This window comes from Electrona antarctica (genome assembly GCF_951216825.1).
Source record: "Electrona antarctica genome assembly, chromosome: 21".
NCBI lineage: Eukaryota > Metazoa > Chordata > Actinopteri > Myctophiformes > Myctophidae > Electrona > Electrona antarctica.
The window spans coordinates 37,854,664-37,875,598 of record NC_136802.1 but is presented as its reverse complement, the minus strand read 5'-3'; the positions used below and the strand labels follow the sequence as shown (position 1 = coordinate 37,875,598).

At 43.3% G+C, this 20,935-nt stretch overlaps 1 protein-coding gene across 1 annotated transcript in view; it reads left to right on the top strand.

Annotated features, from left to right (window-relative positions):
- Positions 1-20,590, top strand: part of LOC306914203 (trafficking protein particle complex subunit 14-like) — a 60,935-nt gene extending 40,345 nt beyond the window's left edge. Inside the window, exons 9-12 of the mRNA XM_079491182.1 lie at positions 591-763; positions 12,763-12,902; positions 18,024-18,223; positions 19,306-20,590. Of these exons, the coding sequence (XP_079347308.1) occupies positions 591-763; positions 12,763-12,902; positions 18,024-18,223; positions 19,306-19,474 (682 nt within the window). The 3' untranslated portion in view covers positions 19,475-20,590. The remainder of the gene's footprint in view (positions 1-590; positions 764-12,762; positions 12,903-18,023; positions 18,224-19,305) is intronic.
- The last annotated feature ends 345 nt before the right edge of the window (positions 20,591-20,935 follow it).

Sequence of the window (20,935 nt, the reverse complement as noted above, 5' to 3'; positions counted from 1 at the left end):
GCTCCATTTTCGTCACCGCTAAAGCCCTTATCCCTAAACTTATTTGCCCTTTTTTACTATTTTGAAAAACATTTTTGAATAGTTCAACTAGCCAATCTACATTGACACGTTGTGAGCTTGTAGACTGGCCATTTTAACTATTCAAAAATGTTTCGCAAAATAGTAAAAAAAGGCAAAGAAGTTTAGGGATAAGGGGTTTAGCGGTGACGAAAATGGAGCCCCTAGTATATACTTTGTTGTCCGACAAATAACGGAAATAACTGATCGACAATCTTTCACCACGTATGAGAGCTGGAGCTGTAGATCGACTATTTTAGCTATTTTTGACACGATTATAATGACATGCCAAAAATCAGGGCACAAAGTGTGTCTCACTACTCCACATCCTTCCTCGTAACATGTCTTATTTATATTCAGAGTATCGTCTTGCACTTGATATATTTATTATTGTATGAGCCTGTGTTGTCTTTTAACTAGGAGAAAAGTAATTTCGGTTTTTTTCTGCTGCTGCAGTTGGAAAGAATGACAAATAAAGCAATCTTGAATCTTCTACGTACGAATTGAACCCTGGTGGCTTCCTTCCGTTCCAGGTACATCTCCACCCACTACTCGCTGCCCAGCATCCGGTTGGACTGTCCACGGCTGGTGATGACGGCCGCCTGTCCCAGCTCCGTGCGACCCCAGGAGCACTTCCGGGTCAAATACACCCTGCTCAACAACCTTCAGGACTTCCTGGCGGTCCGCCTGGTCTGGACCCCCGAGGGTGAGTGCGGCGGCGGCCTCTGTACTAGGGCATTCACTTCTAGCCATCTTTACTAGTTGACTAGTTGCTTAATGCCCTACTCTGTACCATTGTTGTTTTCGTCGACTAAAACTAAGACGAAAAATGTTCGTCGACTACCTTTTTCCACTGACGAAAACTAAATGAAAACTAAGCTATACACTGACACCACGGCGCGTAATCAGCGCCTCAAACTGGGACTCCGCCCACAAACGGGGGAAGTTGTGATTTGTCTAGCGTGGTGTCAGTGTATGATGACTAAAACTAAGACTAAATATACTGACAATTTTGTCAACAAATAAAAACTAGACTAAAATGTTAGGAAAGGGACTAGTGGACAAGAGATCTACTATAAGTCATTTTACAATTAGTTGCATGCTGAAAATAGCCGATCTACAAGCTCACAACGCGTCGTGCTGCGACGCGTTGTGAGCTTGTTGTTCAGCAAGTGAAAAAATCTGTCATTGCGACGGCATCAAGGCCCGCCAACACACATTTTGTTCGACTAAATCAACTGTAGATTTAGTCGAACTAAAACTAGACTAACACTAAAACATTCCGGGTGACTAAAATGTGACTAAAACTAAATAAACTATTCAAGAGACTATGAATAAAACTAAAATCAAAATTTGCTTCCAAAAACAACACTGCTCTGTACAAACAATGACATGTAGCGATTTTTTGAAATGCTACTCGACCGCACTTGCGGTTGCCCCCTGGTCCTCGCGGGAGCTGTTATGAACTCCTGGCCCGGGAGTTCAAAACCTTTAACCCATTTTGACCTGAGGACGATTCTACAAATGCCTTTTAATTCCTGACAGTTTTCTGAAAAACCCATGTTTCTGTGTCACTAACATTTTCATGTCAAAGACCCCCAAAACTAGATGTAACCCCCATCTGAAAATATGTTGTTCCAGATACCCCTCAGAAGCAAAGATTTGAGTTAAAAACTCGCTCTGAAAGAATATATTCAGATCAGAAGATTTCAGGCACATTTTCATGAATTTTCAAAAATAGCTGACCTAGAAGCTCATAGCGCGCCACTCGGTGGCGCGCTATGAGCGCAAGACAATATCCATCTAATAATCAGGGCTCCAGAATCAACACTGGAGAGCATATCATAGAAACATAGCTTTTTCAGAAAACTGTCAGGATGTAGAAGACATTTTTAGAATCTGATCTCAGGTCAAAATGGGTTAAAGCCTTGAATTAATGGAGATCCTTTCGAACATTCAGTTCAGGCCGATACCCGGCCCTCACACCTATGTTGCACCTACTGTACCAGAGCCATTGAAAGGAGAGTTCTGCCAATGAGGGGGCAGAAAACAGCCCGGTCACGTGGTTCATGTAACTCTAAAGCCCATTGGCTCATGCATTCCGTAAACTTCCGGTCCAAGCCTTTGTCACTCTTCGCCAATTAGCCCATGCTCATGTGAGAAGAAGGCTCAGTGAAGTTACTTCATACAATCTGATGTATTGTTTAACCCATTTTGGGGCGGGAACCCCTTTTGGTGTTAGCATTATGTTATGCTTTAGCTATTGAAAAATAGCAGATCTACAAGCTCGTAGCGCGCTTGTAGGTCTGCTATTTTTGAAAAATCGAAGAACGAAACATAGCTTTTTCAGAAAACTGTCAGGATGTAGAAGACATTTTTAGAATCTGATCTCAGGTCAAAATGGGTTAAATAATCAGAATGCAATTGAAATATGAATGTGTACATTCAATAGAAGAACAATAAAATAATAGAGATTACATTTGCCCAAAATGTAATGCAAGACAATATCCACCTAATAATCAGGGCTCCAGAATTAACACCGGAGAGCATAATCGTCGCTGTCGGCATATTCTATTTTTTATTTTTTTCCAAAATCAATGCCCTGCTTGATGATACCGCAGTGTCACACAAAAGTAGCCCGAGCTTGGCGATCTGCTACTTTTGATACTTTTAACCCATTTTGACCTGAGATCAGATTCTAAAAATGTCTTCTACATCCTGACAGTTTTCTGAAAAAGCTATGTTTCTATGTCAGTCGTTCTTCGATTTTTCAAAAATAGCAGACCTACAAGCTCGTAGCGCGCCACTCGGTGGCGCGCTATGAGCTTGTAGATCTGCTATTTTTCAATAGCTAAAGCATAACATAATGCTAACACCAAAAGGGGTTCCCGCCCAAAATGGGTTAAATTTGAATCCTGAAAAATAACAGCTATGGACATAATGAGAACTTTCCACCAAACAGATGATAATTTTAAGGTCTCAATTTCTAATGGACTTACCAGTACTGAAGAGACAGCTCCGTCCCTGCACCAACCACACAGGCTGTGGCCCCTGAGGGCCTACTGGGTTACTTGTAGCGAGCAACCAGGGGCTTCCCCTGAGGGCCTACTGGGTTACTTTGTACCTCTTGTGTGGCTAGACTGGCTGGTTCAGATGTCGATGAAACACAAGACCATTCATGCTCAGTGTGATTGGCAGTTTATAAATGCACGTCATTTTATGTTTGGTGAATGTTTACATGCTCCAAAGGCTACCAACATCTGAGGTATTATATATATTGTTTGAATATAAACCAAGTTACAAAGCGCTTCATGATCAAGGAAGCGCAGTGGACATAGATTTGAATCAATGACGGTTTCAGCTACAACTAGAAAAAGTGCCCCTCGGGGCACAGGTCCCCCACCAGGGCAGGTCAAGTTGTGGCCTCCTGGTGGCGCTATAATAGGCCAATGTGAAAAGGGTGCCATTTGTTCTTACGCCTTTGATGGAAATTGGATGATTTGAGGCATTTTGTTCCAAAAATGTGTTTTGCAAAAAATCTACCTGTTGGTGGTGCTATAACAGGCCAATGTGAAAAGGGTGGGATATATTCCTCAGCCTAGTAGGAAAGTGCGTGAAAGATTTCATGTAAATTGCACGCTGTGTTCATGATTTGAGGCTTTTTGTTCAAAACGGGCCAATCCTGCAAACTTTGAAAGCCATTGTTAGCCAATTAGAATGGAATATGAAATATCGGACAGATCCATCTTGAGCACATGACTGTAGAGATACTGTGTAACGAAAGTCGACCTCCTGGTGGCGCTATAACAGGCCGTTCTGGAAATATTTCAGAGGTTCATCGTTGGCATCTAGGGAGTGTGTGTGTGCAAAGTTTGGGCTAACGGTGCCGGAGATTAGCTGGTAACGGACGGACGGACACACACAGAGCAAAACATACTCTCTCCCCATGCCATGCATTGTGGAGACAATAATGCAACACATGACAAGGAGAGGAACCTCCTTAGCAATATTATTACTATATATATACAGATAGCTTCTCGTGCACATCCAAGTGGGGAGGTGCTGGTAAGTAAGTAGCCTTGCCGAGCCATGGGGCCCATAGGGGCAGGAGCCTATCTCCTGTTTCTGTAGCGTGAGGAAGCTTGATGTACCAGTACACCCCCTGGACATAACGCTAATCCCCCAATCCAACCCTTGATGCTGAGTGTCAAGCAGGGAGGCACTGGGTCCCATTTTTACAGTCTTTGGTATGACCCGGCCGGGGATTGAACCCCCGACCTCCCAGTCTCAGGGCGGACACTCTAACCACAAGGCCACTGAGCTGGTGGAGGTGCTGGTAGGCAAGATATAAAATGCAGGCCAGAGAAAAACTTCCCCAGTAATAGGAAGGGACCACACACTCCAGAGACGCTCAGGACAAGGTTAGATTTGCTTCTTTTTTTTTTTGCACGGCACGTTTCGCAGCGTAGGCTTCGTCAGGTGCTTTGCAGGACGAGGGATGAGGAGGGGGATGAGGAGGGAAGATTGTATTGAGCACGTTGCAAGGAGCCAGGAGACAGGAATAGTACAAAACAAGGAGAAGATGTCAGTCATTTATAAAAAACAAAGTAGGGCATTAAAGTACATTTCAAAGAAATAAAAAATGAAATATGGAGATAAGATTTCCGCTTGACAGCAACAATATGCATCCAGTCAGGATGAGAAGTAGATTGTGTTGAGCAGGAGGAGAGCAATGTTGCCATCTGCTTATTCTAAGCGACTTTTGGTCTTGCATTTATGCCATGTCGCTTGTAAATATTGGTACTGTTGTTGCGGGTTGCAGTTTTTTGGGCTTGTTTCTGAAATGTACAGTAGTTGCTTATTTGGGCTTGTTTCCTATTGTTGTTTAACCCATTTTGGGCGGGAACCCATTTTGGTGTTAGCATTATGTTATGCTTTAGCTATTGAAAAATAGCAGATCTACAAGCTCATAGCGCGGCACCGAGTGCCGTGCTATGAGCTTGTAGGTCTGCTATTTTAGAAAAATCGAAGAACGACTGACATAGAAACAGCTTTTTCAGAAAACTGTCAGGATTCAGAAGACATTTTTAGAATCTGATCTCAGGTCAAAATGGGTTAAACCAGTTTTTGTCAAACATTTTCATGTCAAGGACCCCCAAATTTATATGTATTTGTCCACGGACCCCCACCCCCCATCTGAAAATGTTTTATGCCAGGGACCCCCACATAAAATTTGTGTTTATTTTCTTTTATTCTTTTGAAAAGCAGATGCATACAGGTTCAAAGTGCTCATGTAGACTATTATAGTCACTTCTTTTGGGCTTATAGACCTGGTTGTTTATCGCAAAAAAAAACTGGCAACACTGGTAACAAGACAAGACAAGGAGACAAGCACTGCATGCAGGAAAGCAGTCAAAGAGCAGAGACGGTCAGGGAGTGGTGTTCTGCGGACCGCCACATGTAACCGACATCCACACAGAGAGGGAATGGGAGTTTATGTACAGTATGTAATGAAACTCTATCCAGCATTACATAATGTTTCTTTGGGTGCGGTGGCGTATTGTGCTGGGTCGCATCATGGCGGGGTCTCTTCTGGCACCCGTCACGTGTTTCGCTGAAGCGTCACACATTGTTGCGAGGTGACATCAGACACCCACGGTGGCCCCAGCTGTGAGGACACGGGCTGCCTGGAACACCTACTGTGTGTGTGTGTGTGTGTGTGTGTGTGTGTGTGTGCATGTGTGTGTGTGTGTGTGTGTGTGTGTGTGTGTGTGTGTGTGTGTGTGTGTGTGTGTGTGTGTGTGTGTGTGTGTGTGTGTGTGTGTGTGTGTGTGTGTGTGTGTGTGTGTGTGTGTGTGTGTGTGTGTGTGTGTGAAAACTTTAGTTACGAGTTACTTTGTAGGTCTTGATTATTATTCTACAAACCCACTTCAGACCTTCAGTATATATGTACATTGGCAATTTGAAAATAGCAGATCTACAAGCTCACAACGTGCTGTAAAAATAGGCAAACATTCTGTGAATGGGTCTAAGTAATAATTAACTGTTATCTTGTGACCATTAAGAGTTTTAATATCTCATATATTAGATTGCTACTTTTACAGAAACCACACCAGTTCAGCAATCTGCTAGTAATTGTCTCCACCAGGCCGAAGGCATGGGGAGAGAGTATGTTTTGCACTCCGTCCGTCCGTCCGTGTGTCCTTCCTTCCGTCCGTCCGTCCTTCCGTCCGTCCGTTATCAGCTAATCTCCGGTACCGTTGGCCCGATCCATGCCAAACTTTGCACACACACTCCATGGATGCCAACGATGAACCTCTGCCCCAAATATTCCTCAACGGCCCGTTATAGCGCCACCATGAGGCCGATTTAGGCAAAACACATTTCTGTAGATTACTCGTACACATTTTATCCATACATCACACAATTCGGTATACACTATCTCCATAGTCATGTGATCAACACAGATCTGCACAATTTCCCATGTTCCATCCTGATTGGCTAATATTGGCTTCCAAAGCTCACATGATTGGTCCGTTTCGAACAAAATGCCACAAATCACAAACACAGTGTGCAATTTCCGTGAAATTATACACGCACATTTCCACTAGGCCGAGGACGACATGCCACTCATTATTTTCCGAATCAGCCTCATGGTGGCGCTATAACATCTCCACATCTGCCGGTTATAGCGCCACCATGAGGCCGATTTCTGCTAAACACATTGCTTATGTTAGTCACAGATTTCATCCAAATCTCACGCAAATCGGTACACATGATCTCTGTAGTCATGTGATCAAGACGAGTCTGTTGGATTTATCAGATTCTACACTGATTGGCTAACATTGCCTTCTAAAGTTTTCAGGAGTGGCCCGTTTCGTTCAAAATGCTGTCCTGCTCATCCACAATTCTATCCTCAGAGATTCTAGTGATCTGGCTCTGCATTTCCTCAACAAAATGAAGAAAATTGTTGCAAAAAACAAACAAACAAAAAAACATGTTTATATTACTCCTAAACATTTTGCCAAACATCACACACACTCCTATCCTCCTGGTGGAGACCTGTGCCCAGAAGGGCACTTTTTCTAGTTTCTCATTAAATCCGCTGATGAATGCAATGGATTAATGTATACGCATCACTGTACAATGATCTTACACCTGAGTATCAAATTATTCTTTCAGCACATTGAGGGCAATAATGTGTATGAGAGTTTCAATTTGAAATTACAGTATTTAGTAGACTGGCAATAATTCAAGTCGGAATTGTGGCTGCAAAGTATGTAAAACTTTCCTTACATGTCCTTGAAACCATTGGCACAAAATGTATTGTTAAATTAGAAGAAAAAAGTGTGTGTGTGTGTGTGTGTGTGTGTGTGTGTGTGTGTGTGTGTGTGTGTGTGTGTGTGTGTGTGTGTGTGTGTGTGTGTGTGTGTGTGTGTGTGTGTGTGTGTGTGTGTGTGTGTGTGTGTGTCATTTGACATCTTATTTATGTACTGTATCCGACAGATTTCATGGTCCCAACTATCCATTATTTTCTTAGAGATTATTCTATTGATATATATTATTTTTTAATTCATTGAATAATTGAGAAGCAAGTTTAAAAAATATATATATTTGCTTTGAATATCCCCCTTTTAATGGAGATAAATGGAGCCTGGATGTAAAAATCCCATAGCTGGTGGGGACTGAGGCGTTGCATAGCAACCGGAGCAATGCTAAAAGGTAAATTGAGGTAAATTGTTCGTAGATGACAGAAAGATAATTAAGGGTAACTGTTGTATAATCACAATATTACACTCGAGGGTGTGCTTTAGTAGATTATTGACACTTCAGTGATGCTTACGGAACTTGGCTTTGAGCCTTGTTCCTCACCGCATCACTGGCGTGCCAATAATCACAGTAAAGCACACCCCAGAGTGTAATATGGCTTAATTTACAACTGGCATTACTGAAGAATGTTAATGGGCCCCTTCAAAACAACTTCATTAATCCCACAAGGGTCAATTAGTTTGGAACAGCATATAAAAAATAACATATAAACAAACAAACAAACAAAACAAGTAAGTCACCTCTGTCGGGTGGAAACCTCATATGTCATAAAGTGTTACTTTTCAAATATATTGCCAAACTACAAGCTCAAAACGGGACTTTGAGCTTGTAGATCTGATATTACTACACTGTAGCATGGCAAAGTAGGGCATTGATTTACCCCCCCCCCCCCAAAAAAAAGGATAACATAAAATGTTTAACCCCTTTTGGTGTTTTAAGCATTATGTTATACTTTAGCTATTGAAAAATAGCAGATCTACAAGCTCATAGCGCGCCACATAGCTTGTAGGTCTGCTATTTTTGAAAAATCGTGAAAATGCGGCACAAATCTTTGAAAATGTAACGTATATTCTTTCAGAAGACTTTTTATTTTTATTTCGACGTCAGGCCTAAATGGGTTAAATATGGAGATATGTGGTTTTCTGGCCGACGGCAACCAAGGAGCCAATGTGGAAAAAAGTTACCTTAAACATCCTCGTGCAACGAGGGGAAACGAGGTAAACGATGCGCAGCCTGCGTAGATAGTTCAGGCAGACAACTACGTGAGCGCGCCTATACCTGATCAGGTGACTAGCCACATGCACTCTTTACCTGATCAGAGCGGCTATTAGCCCCTCTCGGGACCCCCTCGGTTGAGCTCTTTTCATCGTTCACCCGTAGGGTCCCTTAGCATTTATTCCACTGTCTATGGTACACAGTTGTACATACGCTACGTTCAGGCCGTGCTGCGCTCCGCTTAAGTGGTCGTGAGATGTTTCAAAGATGCATAAACACTGCTATAGGAGACAACGGAAATGTGGAAGAATTTTCATTTGGCGCAGATGCCGTTAAGTATTTGTAATCCTTTTTTTCCCCGTTTTGGCTGCTCTGAAATTATCTCTTCCTTCCTTCCTTCCTTGACTTCCTTAGTCAATAAGGAAGTTCCTGGTCCTAGTGACGCGCGTCCGCACAGCAGGAGAGATCCTGCTGTGCGGATGCGCGTCACTGCTGCTCCTTGCTTGCTGCTAACCAGCTGCTCATGACGTTTTGCAAATCCCACCGCCTCCCCAGCATGGGGTCTTCCCCCTGTAATTATATTTGGCTTATAACTTAACTAAAATGTTACAGGGAATGAATAGGGACAGAGCCCTGACGCCAATCTATGCTTCATAATATTATCTATGCTCAATTATTATGCTCAATAAATATATATTCTAAATTAATTCTAAGAGTTGTCTGACTGAACTAACGTTTCTTTTAATAAATAAAAAATCACACCCGTGTGAACTGAGTGGTGTAAGGTCTGTCTGACGTAATGAAATCATGTCTGACGTAATGAAATCACACCCGGATGTGATTTCACAACTGGCTTTTTTTGTGCAGAAAAAATGAGCATGGTTGCTATGTTCACCCTGTTCACCCGGGTGTGATTTAATTACGTCAGAAATTATTTTGAACATAGCAACCATGCTCATTTTTTTCTGCACACAAAAGCCAGTTGTAGGAGTGGTTTACACCACTCAAAAAGAAGAAATAATACATAAACATACAGAGCATTTAAAAGTTGCTCCGCCGAGGAGAGTAACATTTTAGAACGGCAGTTGGTCTTTGCAAAGCAGATAAAATGTAACGACATGCCGATGGCAATAGAGAAGATCCGCCTGCTACGACATGTCCAGGAGAAGACAGAATGCTTGCAGCAGTACATTCATTCAACCCATTTAGGCCTGACGTCGAAATAAGAAAAACGTTCGCTCTGAAAGAATATATATTCAAAGATTTGTGCCGCATTTTTACGATTTTTCAAAAATAGCAGACCTACAAGCTCGTAGCGCGCCACTCGGTGGCGCGCTATGAGCTTGTAGATCTGCTATTTTTCAATAGCTAAAGTATAACATAATGCTTAGTTAAAACACCAAAAGGGGTTACCGTCCAGAATGGGTTAAGTCAAGGCAATAAATAATAAATAAATACATGGGTGGAAAAATGTAATGCCCTATCAATGGTTCATGTCAAGGACCTCCAAATGAATGTCAATTTGGCCATGGACCCCCATCTGAAAATGCTTTGTGCCTGCCAGGGACCCCCAGAAGAGAAGATTTGTTTTAAAAAATATTAAAAATTCTTATTCTCATTCAAAACACTTGAAAATCTTCAAAAATCACAATGCACAAGCTCAACACGCGTCTCATTGCGATGCACTGACTGAGAGATTGTAGATGTGCAATTTCCTCCACTTTTGTTACGACAGAGGACATTTATTTATGAGGGGAAAATATTAAACATTAAGAAGTTGAAATAATGGAGATACAAGCTTTCTACCCCAAACTGAGAGGATTTGTTACTAACAAAAAGGAACACAGCACTGTCTGTGCTCTGATCATTTAACCCATTTTTGGCGGGAACCCTTTTTGGTGTTTTAAACATTATGTAATAATTTAGCTATCGAAAAATAGCAGATCTACAAGCTCATAGCGCGCCACCGAGTGGCGCGCTACGAGCTTGTAGGTCTGCTATTTTTGAAAAATCGTGAAAATGTGGCGCAAATTTGAAATATATATTTTTTTCAGAACAAACGTTTTTAACTAACTATTCCAGGGTCCCTGGAACAACATATTTTTAGATAAAACATTTTGGGTTCCTTGACATGAAATATTGAGCACCACTGATATAGAAACATAGGTATTTCAGAAAACTGTCAGGATTTAGAAGACATTCTTTTAAATTCCGACGTCAGGCCAAAATGGGTTAAGGGCAGATGTTGACAATGTTGTTCTGTGTGTTCTGTGCTTTTTATTGTTGAGCCAGTGGAAGCAGCAGATAACAGGAAACGCTCTGAAAGTCTCTCTATAAAAGATATGTTTACATCCTCTTTAATCCATTCAGGCCTGACGTCGAAATTTAAAAAAAAATGTCTTCAAAATCCTGACAGTTTTCTGAAAAACCTGTTTCTGACAGTGGTGCTCAATATTTCATGTCAAGGACCCCAAAAATATGCCCCCATCTGGAAATATGTTCCAGGGACCTCCCCAGAAGCAAAGATTTGAGTTAAAATGTTCACTCTGTAATATTCAAAGATTTTAAGCACATTTTCACAATTAAAAAAAAAAAGCAGACCTACAAGCTCATAGCGCGCCACCGAGTGGCGCGCTATGAGCTTGTAGGTCTGCTATTTTTCAATAGCTAAAGCATAACATAACATAACACCAAAAGGGGTTAACCACAAGAAGCCTAGTGTCCCTGTTCAGGCATATAGGACAGTGATTCTCAACCTGCGGTTCGGGTCCCGACATGATTTTGGGGGTGACAATGACGTGACAATTTAAGGACTTTTTAAGACCATTAAAAAAATAAAATACAAAATACACCATTGCTGCATCAAAAGTAATCAACAAACTATACTATAAAAAAAACTGGTTAAAATGGCCACATTGTCAAATTAGATTTCTAAAATAGCCGACCTACGTACAAGCTCAAATACTTTCACAATATTCATCTGTGGAACGGAGTCAAACTAAATGCAATGCCTCAACTCCTACAATTCCAAGTGCTTGTCAGGATGGGGGGACCTCAGTGCAAATTGGATTGTAAGTGCTGCTTACGGCAGTGGTTCCCAAACTTTCATGTCAAGGACTCCCAAATTAACACTAATCAGTCCGCGGACCCCCATTTCAAAAGATATGCCAGCGACCCCCATAAGAGAAGATTTTTACGGCTCTAGCAGTGATTCTCAACCCGTTTAATTTCAAGGACCCGCCGCTTGACATGCATTAGTCTACGGACCCCCATTTAATGGCATTTTTATCTCTGGGACCCCTAATTTATATTGTAAAATCAATGTTTAACTCCCTAACGGGTCCATTTGGTTCCATTTGTACACTCTCAGAGTTACAGACCCATAAGGGTCCATTTGGTTCCAAACTATCATTTAGCTGGGGACCCCCTGGAACTCCCTCAAGGACCCCTGGGGGTCCCCGGACCCCACTTTGGGAACCACTGGCTTACGGAACTCGGCTAAAGCCTGGTTCCTGCAGCAACGATGTCGTGCCAATAATCACGGTAAAGAACACCCTCTTCAAAGTCAAAGTCATACGATTTGTCACACACGTTACCGCAGTGAAATTTGTTCTCTGCATTTGACCCATCTCTTGGAGCAGTGAGCCGCAGCCAAGGAGCGGTGAGCTGCAGCCGTGCCGCGCTCGGGAATCATTTGATTAGTAGATTTGACCCCCAATCCAACCCTTTGATGCTGAGTGCCAAGCAGGGAGGCATTGGGTCCCATTTTTACAGTCTTTGGTATGACCCGGCCGGGGATCGAACGCCGACCTCCCAGTTTCAGGGCGGACACTCTAACCACAAGGCCACTGTCTGGTCTAATATTGTGTAATATTGCTTAAGTAGAAGCCCTAGAAGCATACTCTACTTTATCATTCATTTTTTTGGTACCATAATTTTAATTTCATCATGACAATTTAAAAAAAAAATCTTTAAACTTGCTATTGAAAACAACATATTCATGAAAATGTGTATAAGGTAATAAAATCAAGTGTAAAGTCCAGCCCCAAAACCTCATTCACTTGAATGGAGTGTTCACTGATTTACAACCTGTAAACGCTGTGTCGAAACAAATCGCCTGTAAAACTCACCCTGATTCTGTTTGTATTGTTGTGGTTTCAGGTCGCGGAGGTCGTGCGGAAGAGGCCGGAGTAGGAGCGGTGGTGTGCCAGTCTCCCCTCAACAACCTGGGCCAGTGTCGGAAGGGCACCACCCTATCCTTCACCGTGGCCTTCCAGATACTCAAGGCCGGCCTGTTTGAGGTGTGTGTGTGTGTGTGTGTGTGTGTGTGTGTGTGTGTGTGTGTGTGTGTGTGTGTGTGTGTGTGTGTGTGTGTGTGTGTGTGTGTGTGTGTGTGTGTGTGTGTGTGTGTGTGTGTGTGTGTGTGTGTGTGTGTGTGTGTGTGTGTGTGTGTGTGTGTGTGTGTGTGTGTGTGTGTGTGTGTGTGTGTGTGTGTGTGTGTGTGTGTGTGTGTGTGTGTGTGTGTGGCAGTGTGTTTTGGTCTTGATGCTACTATCCAATTAATTTAGTGAAGTAATCACTAAACATACAAACATGCTACTATACATTCAAAATGTGACTTTGTTGTGTTTATAACACATTTTTAAATGTCTAGGCCCGTCATAATTCATATTAAATTACAAAATATAGTGGAAATAGCTGATCTACAAGCTAATGTGACACATTTTCAGCTTGTAGATCAGCAATTTCCACTAATCATAGTTTTTTTTAGTATAGTTATTATACTAAAGTATACTATAGTTATTATACTAAATACAGGGTGCGTTCCTGTGGGTCAGTACAGTACAGTACAGTACAGTACAGTACAGCAGGGGTTCTCAACCCGTGGGTCGCGACCCCTCGGGGGGGTCGCCAAATTATTTTAGGGGGTCCCCAAATTATTTTCAAAAAGAAAAATATATATATATATATTTTTTAAATTTTATTTTCACGATTTTTCAAAAATAGCAGACCTACAAGCTCGTAGCGCGCCACTCGGTGGCGCGCTATGAGCTTGTAGATCTGCTATTTTTCAATAGCTAAATTATAACATAATGCTTAAAACACCAAAAGGGGTTCCCGCCCAAAATGTGTTAAGGTTATTGTAGCAGTCAATTTATATTGGGGGTCGGGAGGGGGCGGGGCGGGGGTCCCGAGACATTGCCAAAGCATTTCCGGGGGTCCCCGGCCAAAAACGTTGAGAACCCCTGCAGTACAGTACAGTACAGTACAGTGTACAGTAGAGTGTACAGTAGTGTACACGGTAACTCTGTCATTTCTAAACCGTTTCGGAACGTCCACTGCCACTGTCCACTTCAATGTTATTGGATTTGGAAAAATGCCTTTTTCTCGGCTTCCGCGTTTTTTTGGCCACACATGCTATTTTCTGATAAAGCGGAAGCACAGATAAAATAAAACATGTGCGTTTATCAATCGATCGTACTGGAGATACATTATCCTGTGACTATACTTAGGAAGGGAAAAAATTGCTGGCAGGGGGCATTTGTCATGGCATTTGTCATATCTGCACTGTGCACCTTTTGTTTATGAAGCCTTAATGCCAAACAGAAATATAATATTTCTATTCTTAATGTTCCATAATGTTTAACGACAAACACAATGGAATTGAGGTTGATGTAAAATGTCATGATGGTGCTTTGTGACAGGGGGTTGTACCACGTTGCATAGAACGGTATGTACAACAACGATGTGTGTACATAAAACAAGACACAAAGGGCAGTATTATGCGTGTCTTAAGTACCAGGTCTTATTACTTAACTTAAGACCTGGAGGCGTGATCAATGCCATTTGGCTATTCTGAGTGGCCAAACAGCATTGACCACGCCTCCAGGTCTTAAGTTAAGTAATAAGACCTGGTACTTAAGACACGCATAATACTGCCCATAGTATGTATACAGTGTTTGTACTGTCCCCAATTAGCCTGTTTCAGGTCCAACACATGTAACACAGCAGCATTGCATAGTACAGTATGTACTGTACAAAACCTCCAACACTGACATGTACAGTATAGCAGTGGTTCCCAAAGTGGGGTCCGGGGACCCCTAGGGGTCCTTGAGGGAGTTAAATGATAGTTAGTATAGTTAGTCCAGGGACCCCTAGGGGTCCTTGAGGGAGTTAAATGATAGTTAGTATAGTTAGTCCAGGGACCCCTAGGGGTCCTTGAGGGAGTTAAATGATAGTTAGTATAGTTAGTCCGGGGACCCCTAGGGGTCCTTGAGAGAGTTAAATGATAGTTAGTATAGTTAGTCCGGGGACCCCTAGGGGTCCTTGAGAGAGTTAAATGATAGTTAGTATAGTTAGTCCAGGGACCCCTAGGGGTCCTTGAGGGAGTTAAATGATAGTTAGTATAGTTAGTTAGTCCAGGGACCCCTAGGGGTCCTTGAGGGAGTTAAATGATAGTTAGTATAGTTAGTCCAGGGACCCCTAGGGGTCCTTGAGGGAGTTAAATGATAGTTAGTATAGTTAGTCCAGGGACCCCTAGGGGTCCTTGAGGGAGTTAAATGATAGTTAGTATAGTTAGTCCAGGGACCCCTAGGGGTCCTTGAGGGAGTTAAATGATAGTTAGTATAGTTAGTCCAGGGACCCCCAGGGGTCCTTGAGGGAGTTAAATGATAGTTAGTATAGTTAGTCCAGGGACCCCTAGGGGTCCTTGAGGGAGTTAAATGATAGTTAGTATAGTTAGTTAGTCCAGGGACCCCTAGGGGTCCTTGAGGGAGTTAAATGATAGTTAGTATAGTTAGTTAGTCCAGGGACCCCTAGGGGTCCTTGAGGGAGTTAAATGATAGTTAGTATAGTTAGTCCAGGGACCCCTAGGGGTCCTTGGGGAGTTAAATGATAGTTAGTATAGTTAGTCCAGGGACCCCTAGGGGTCCTTGGGAGAGTTAAATGATAGTTAGTATAGTTAGTCCAGGGACCCCTAGGGGTCCTTGAGGGAGTTAAATGATAGTTAGTATAGTTAGTCCGGGGACCCCTAGGGGTCCTTGAGAGAGTTAAATGATAGTTAGTATAGTTAGTCCGGGGACCCCTAGGGGTGGGTCCTTGAGGGAGTTAAATGATAGTTAGTATAGTTAGTCCAGGGACCCCTAGGGGTCCTTGAGGGAGTCCCAGGGGGTCCCCAGCTAAATGATAGTTAGGAACCATATGGACCCATATGGGGCAGCGGTGGCCAAACGGTTTGCGGAGCGGTCTTGTTATCGGAAGGTCGCCAGTTCGAATCCCCGGACCGGCACGTTGAAAATTACCACCGCTGAAGTGCCCTTGAGCAAGGCATTGAACCCCTACCATGAAATGTTCTATGAGCAGGGTCTGGCTGTAAACAAGCATCTCGAGCTTTGTCCATTCACCCTGGACAAAGAACAAAGAACTTTGCTTTTACCCTTATGGGTCTGTAACTCAGAGAGTGTACACCAAATGGGTCCTAATGGGTCCATTTGGTTCCATTTGTACACTTCTCTGAGTTAAATTAACTTTGATTTTACAATATAAATTGGGGGTCCCAGGGATAGAAATGCCATTAACCCATTTTGGGCGGGAACCCCTTTTGGTGTTAGCATTATGTTATACTTTAGCTATTGAAAAATAGCAGATCTACAAGCTCATAGCGCGCCACCGAGTGGCGCGCTACGAGCTTGTAGGTCTGCTATTTTTGAAAAATCGAAGAACTACTGACATAGAAACAGCTTTTTCAGAAAACTGTCAGGATGTAGAAGACATTTTTAGAATCTGATCTCAGGTCAAAATGGGTTAAATGGGGGTCCATAGCCTAATTCAGGTCAAACCTATAGGACCCTTGAAATGAAAGTGGTTGAGAATCACTGCTAGAGCCGTAAAGATCTTCTCTTATATGGGGGTCCCTGGCATATCTTTTCAAATGGGGGTCCGTGGGCTAATGAGGGTCGGTTTGGGAACTAAACCACTGATGTATAGGATACTGTGGGCTCCATTTTCGTCACCGCTAAACCCCTTATCCCTAAACTTCTTTGCCTTTATTTACTATTTTGAAAAACATTTTTGAATAGTTTTCAACTAGCCAATATACATGACATGTTGTGAGTTTGTAGACTGGCCATTTTAACTATTCAAAAATGTTTTGCAAAATGGTAAAAAAAAAAGGCAAAGAAGTTTAAGGATAAGGGGTTTAGCGGTGATGAAAATGGAGCCCTGTATGTCTGTGCAAAAGAAGCCATGCAGACTGGAGGCAGAGAGCATGTTCAACTTGACATCACATGTGGGTCCATGTTTCAGCGTTTATTTATGATGGCATGTCCTCACTGGCCTGCTCTGGTCCTGTTCCAAGACCCGCCGTCCGTTTATCTCTAGATCTACCAGTCTCCATGAGATAGCCTACTGCAGGGTTCCCCAATAGGCGGCCCGCGGGCCATTTGCGGCCCGCGGAGCGCCCCCTTGTGGCCCCAGATATAAATGGTATTAAATGGGGGTCAGTAGCATATGCATGTCAAACTGGGCACCCCCTCAAGGACCACTGGTGGTCCCCGGACCACAGGTTGAGAACAATTTTTAATTAATTAATGGAAAAATAAAAAACCCAATTTTTTGTGCGTGTGGACTCGGCCCCCAGCCTGGTTCCCTAGTCAAAATATGGCCCTTGAGGAAAATTAATTGGGGAACCCTGGCCTACAGTATGTCTCCTACTGTACACTGTCTCCCTCTGAGATACCCTACTGTCTGTTCTCCTACTGTACACAGTCTCCCTATGAGATATCCTACTGTCTGTCTCTCCTACACTACAGTCTCCCTATGAGATATCCTACTGTCTGTCTCTCCTACACTACAGTCTCCCTATGAGATAGCCTACTGTCTGTCTCTCCTACACTACAGTCTCCCTCTGAGATATCCTTCTGTCTGTCTCTCCTACACTACAGTCTCCCTCTGAGATATCCTTCTGTCTGTCTCTCCTACACTACAGTCTCCCTCTGAGATATCCTTCTGTCTGTCTCTTCTACACTACAGTCTCCCTCTGAGATGTCCTTCTGTCTGTCTCTCCTACACTACAGTCTCCCTCTGAGATAGCCTACTGTCTGTCTCTCCTACACTACAGTCTCCCTCTGAGATACCCTACTGCCTGTCTCTCCTACACTGTCCATGTCAGCTTTCCTACCTGTCTCTCCTACACAGTGGGTCAGGAGTCAGGACCCACTGTTTATGGGTCGCAAGTAAATATCCCCTTGTTTCATTTTCCTACATACAAACTTTTTTAGAAATAAATAAATAAATGTTTTTGCTCAAACCTAAAATGACACGGATGCTGTTCCGGTCTTAATGGGTTCATATAAAGTCTTACAGATTATGTCCATCATATCAGTGCTTTGTTTGTGGTGTCGTCTCTCTCTCTCCAACGCTAGCTGAGTCAACACATGAAGCTGAAGCTGCAGTTCACGGCGTCGGTGTCCAGCGCTCCGGCGGACGGGCGTCCCCTCAGCCTGTCTCTGTCCAGGAAGAGCAGCCCGTCCAGCCCCGCCGTCCGGGACCTGCTGGACAGACAGAGTCTGGGACGCTCCCAGAGCTTCTCCCACCAGCAGCCCTCCAGGTCCCATCTCATCAGGTAAAAAAAAATCACACCCGTGTGAACTGAGTGGTGCAACTCCCCTCTCCCCCTGCCCCCCCCCCCTCTCTCTCTCTCTCTCATAAGCCTATCTCACAGAATTTCCCCGCCCCCCTAAATACGCCCCCTTTCGGGGTTAGTGGTGATAGCGTGACGTCACTCCATAGACGCTACATGTTAACAGAGGTAATTTAAGAAGTCTACAACTTTTGTTTTCTCAAGGTAAGGTTTGTTCTATCTGTTCGACCTGATTTACCATCTTGTTTGCTTCATAATAATATTGGTCTGTCACATTTTTACATTAGAAAATGTACTTAGATTCTCCAGAGAAAAAAACGTGTAAATGCTCATGTTAAAGACACCACTATTTACCGGAAGTGGGCGTGGAAAGCGGGCTGTGAGATAGGCCTATTAGCAGGCAGCAGTGCAGCACTATCTCTCTCTCTCTCTACTCATATAGTCACATAGGTTAACACGGACATTGCTGTTCCTCGGAGTGGTTGCACCACTCAAAAAGCCACCACGTTATCTCTGTCTCTGGCTGTAAAACCTCATTATGTAGGGTTGTCACAGTTATTACATAATCGTCTAATTGCATTTATTTTAGGTAATCGCAATTATCTTGTCATATAACCGTCATAAGCGTGTCCATGTTGAAAAATGTTCATGCATAAAAAAAAATGAAATGGCAGATCTAGAAGCTTACAATGTGTCACTTTGAAATAGCCTACCTATGTTTCTATATCAGTGGTGCTCAATGTCAAGGACCCCAAAAATTGTAATTGGCCTCCGTCCCCCATCTGAAAATATGTTGTTCCAGGGACCTCCCCAGAAGCAAAGATTTGAGTTAAAAACGTTCAAATTTGCGCCACATTTTCACGATTTTTCTAAAATAGCAGACCTACAAGCTCGTAGCGCGCCACTCGGTGGCGCGCTATGAGCTTGTAGATCTGCTATTTTTCAATAGCTAAATTATAACAATGTTTAAAACACCAAAAGGGGTTCCCGTCCAGAATGGGTTAACTTAACTTACCGGTATCTTGCCTACATTTCGTGTGGGCGTGTCATTTCATTTCCAACAGGACGGGCAGCGTGATGGAGCGGCGGGCCATCACCCCGCCGGTGGGCTCTCCGGTGGGCCGGGCCCTCTACCTCCCCACCGAGAGGCCCGCCCTCTCCCTGGACAAGATCGCCAAGAGAGAGTGTAAGGTGTTAGTGCTGCAGCCCGTACGGGACGGCCAGAGCGGATAAAACGACAAAAAAACAACAAAAAAAGACATCTGTCCGCCACCATGGAGCCTGGAGAGAGTGAGACGTTTTAACCGACGGTTAAAAGTCGACGGTGGAACGAGTAAAACCCAAATTGACACTAACTAGCCCTCGGACCCCCATTTGAAAACATATGCCAGGGACCCCCCATAAGAGAAGACGGGTTGATTCTCAACCCGTTTAATTTCAAGGACCCCCCGGTTTGACATGCATTAGGCTACGGACCCCTCATTTAACCCATTTTGACCTGAGATCAGATTCTAAAAATGTCTTCTACATCCTGACAGTTTTCTGAAAAAGCTATGTTTCTATGTCAGTCGTTCTTCGATTATTCAAAAATAGCGGACCTACAAGCTCGTAGCACGCCACTCGGTGGCGCGCTACGAGCTTGTAGATCTGCTATTTTTCAATAGCTAAAGCATAACATAATGCTAACACCAAAAGGGGTTCCCGCCCCAAAATGGGTTAATGGCGTTCCTATCTCGGGGGACCCCCAATTTATATTGTAAAATCAATGTTGGGTCCATTTGGTTCCATATACTCTCAGAGTTCCAAACTATCATTTAGCTAGTGGGGACCCCCTGGAACTCCCTCAAGGACCCCTGGGGGTCCCCGGACCCCACTTTGACAAAACCAGCCCAGTGGTTCTCATTCATTAGGCCACGGACCCCCCCATTTGATACCCTTTCCATCTCGGTCCATAAGCCATTAACCCATTTAGGCCTGACGTCGAAATAAAAAAAAAAGTATTCTGAAAGAAATTATATATTCAAAGATTTGTGCCGCATTTTCACGATTTTTCAAAAAATAGCAGACCTACAAGCTCGTAGCGTGCCACTCGGTGGCGCGCTATGACCTTGTAGATCTGCTATTTTTCAATAGCTAAAGTACAACATAATGCTTAGTTAAAACACCAAAAGGGGTTCTCGCCCAGAATGGGTTTTTAAGACCTGAGGCCCGGTTCTATAAATGTTTTCTTAAAAGGAAAAACGTATGTTGTTGTATCGGTAGTTCTCAAACCTTTTTCATGTCAACAACCTCCAAAATTATATTATATAAGTTGTTAAATTGACTATATTATGGCTATAGTAACCCCCCCCCCCCCCCCCCCCCCCCCCCCCCCCCCCACACACACACACTTTCCCCTGGGGGGTCCCCGGACCGGACCCCCACTTTGAGAACCACTGAACCATCCCACGGCATGGTGGGAGTAAAACTTTGACAGCATCTGTTTTTGTCGTAGAAAAGCCTAGCCTAGAGGGAAACATTAGAAGCATAGAAGTCTAGTAGGGCCGCTGGAACGGAATAGGTAGAATAATCCTCCCTCTTTTCTCATCCCTTCATTCCCGTTTCTTTTTGTTGTGGTTAAAACAAAAAGGTTTCATTTTAAATAGCTCTATATTCTGGTCAGTAATCATTGCTATATAGAGCGTTTGCTCAGTA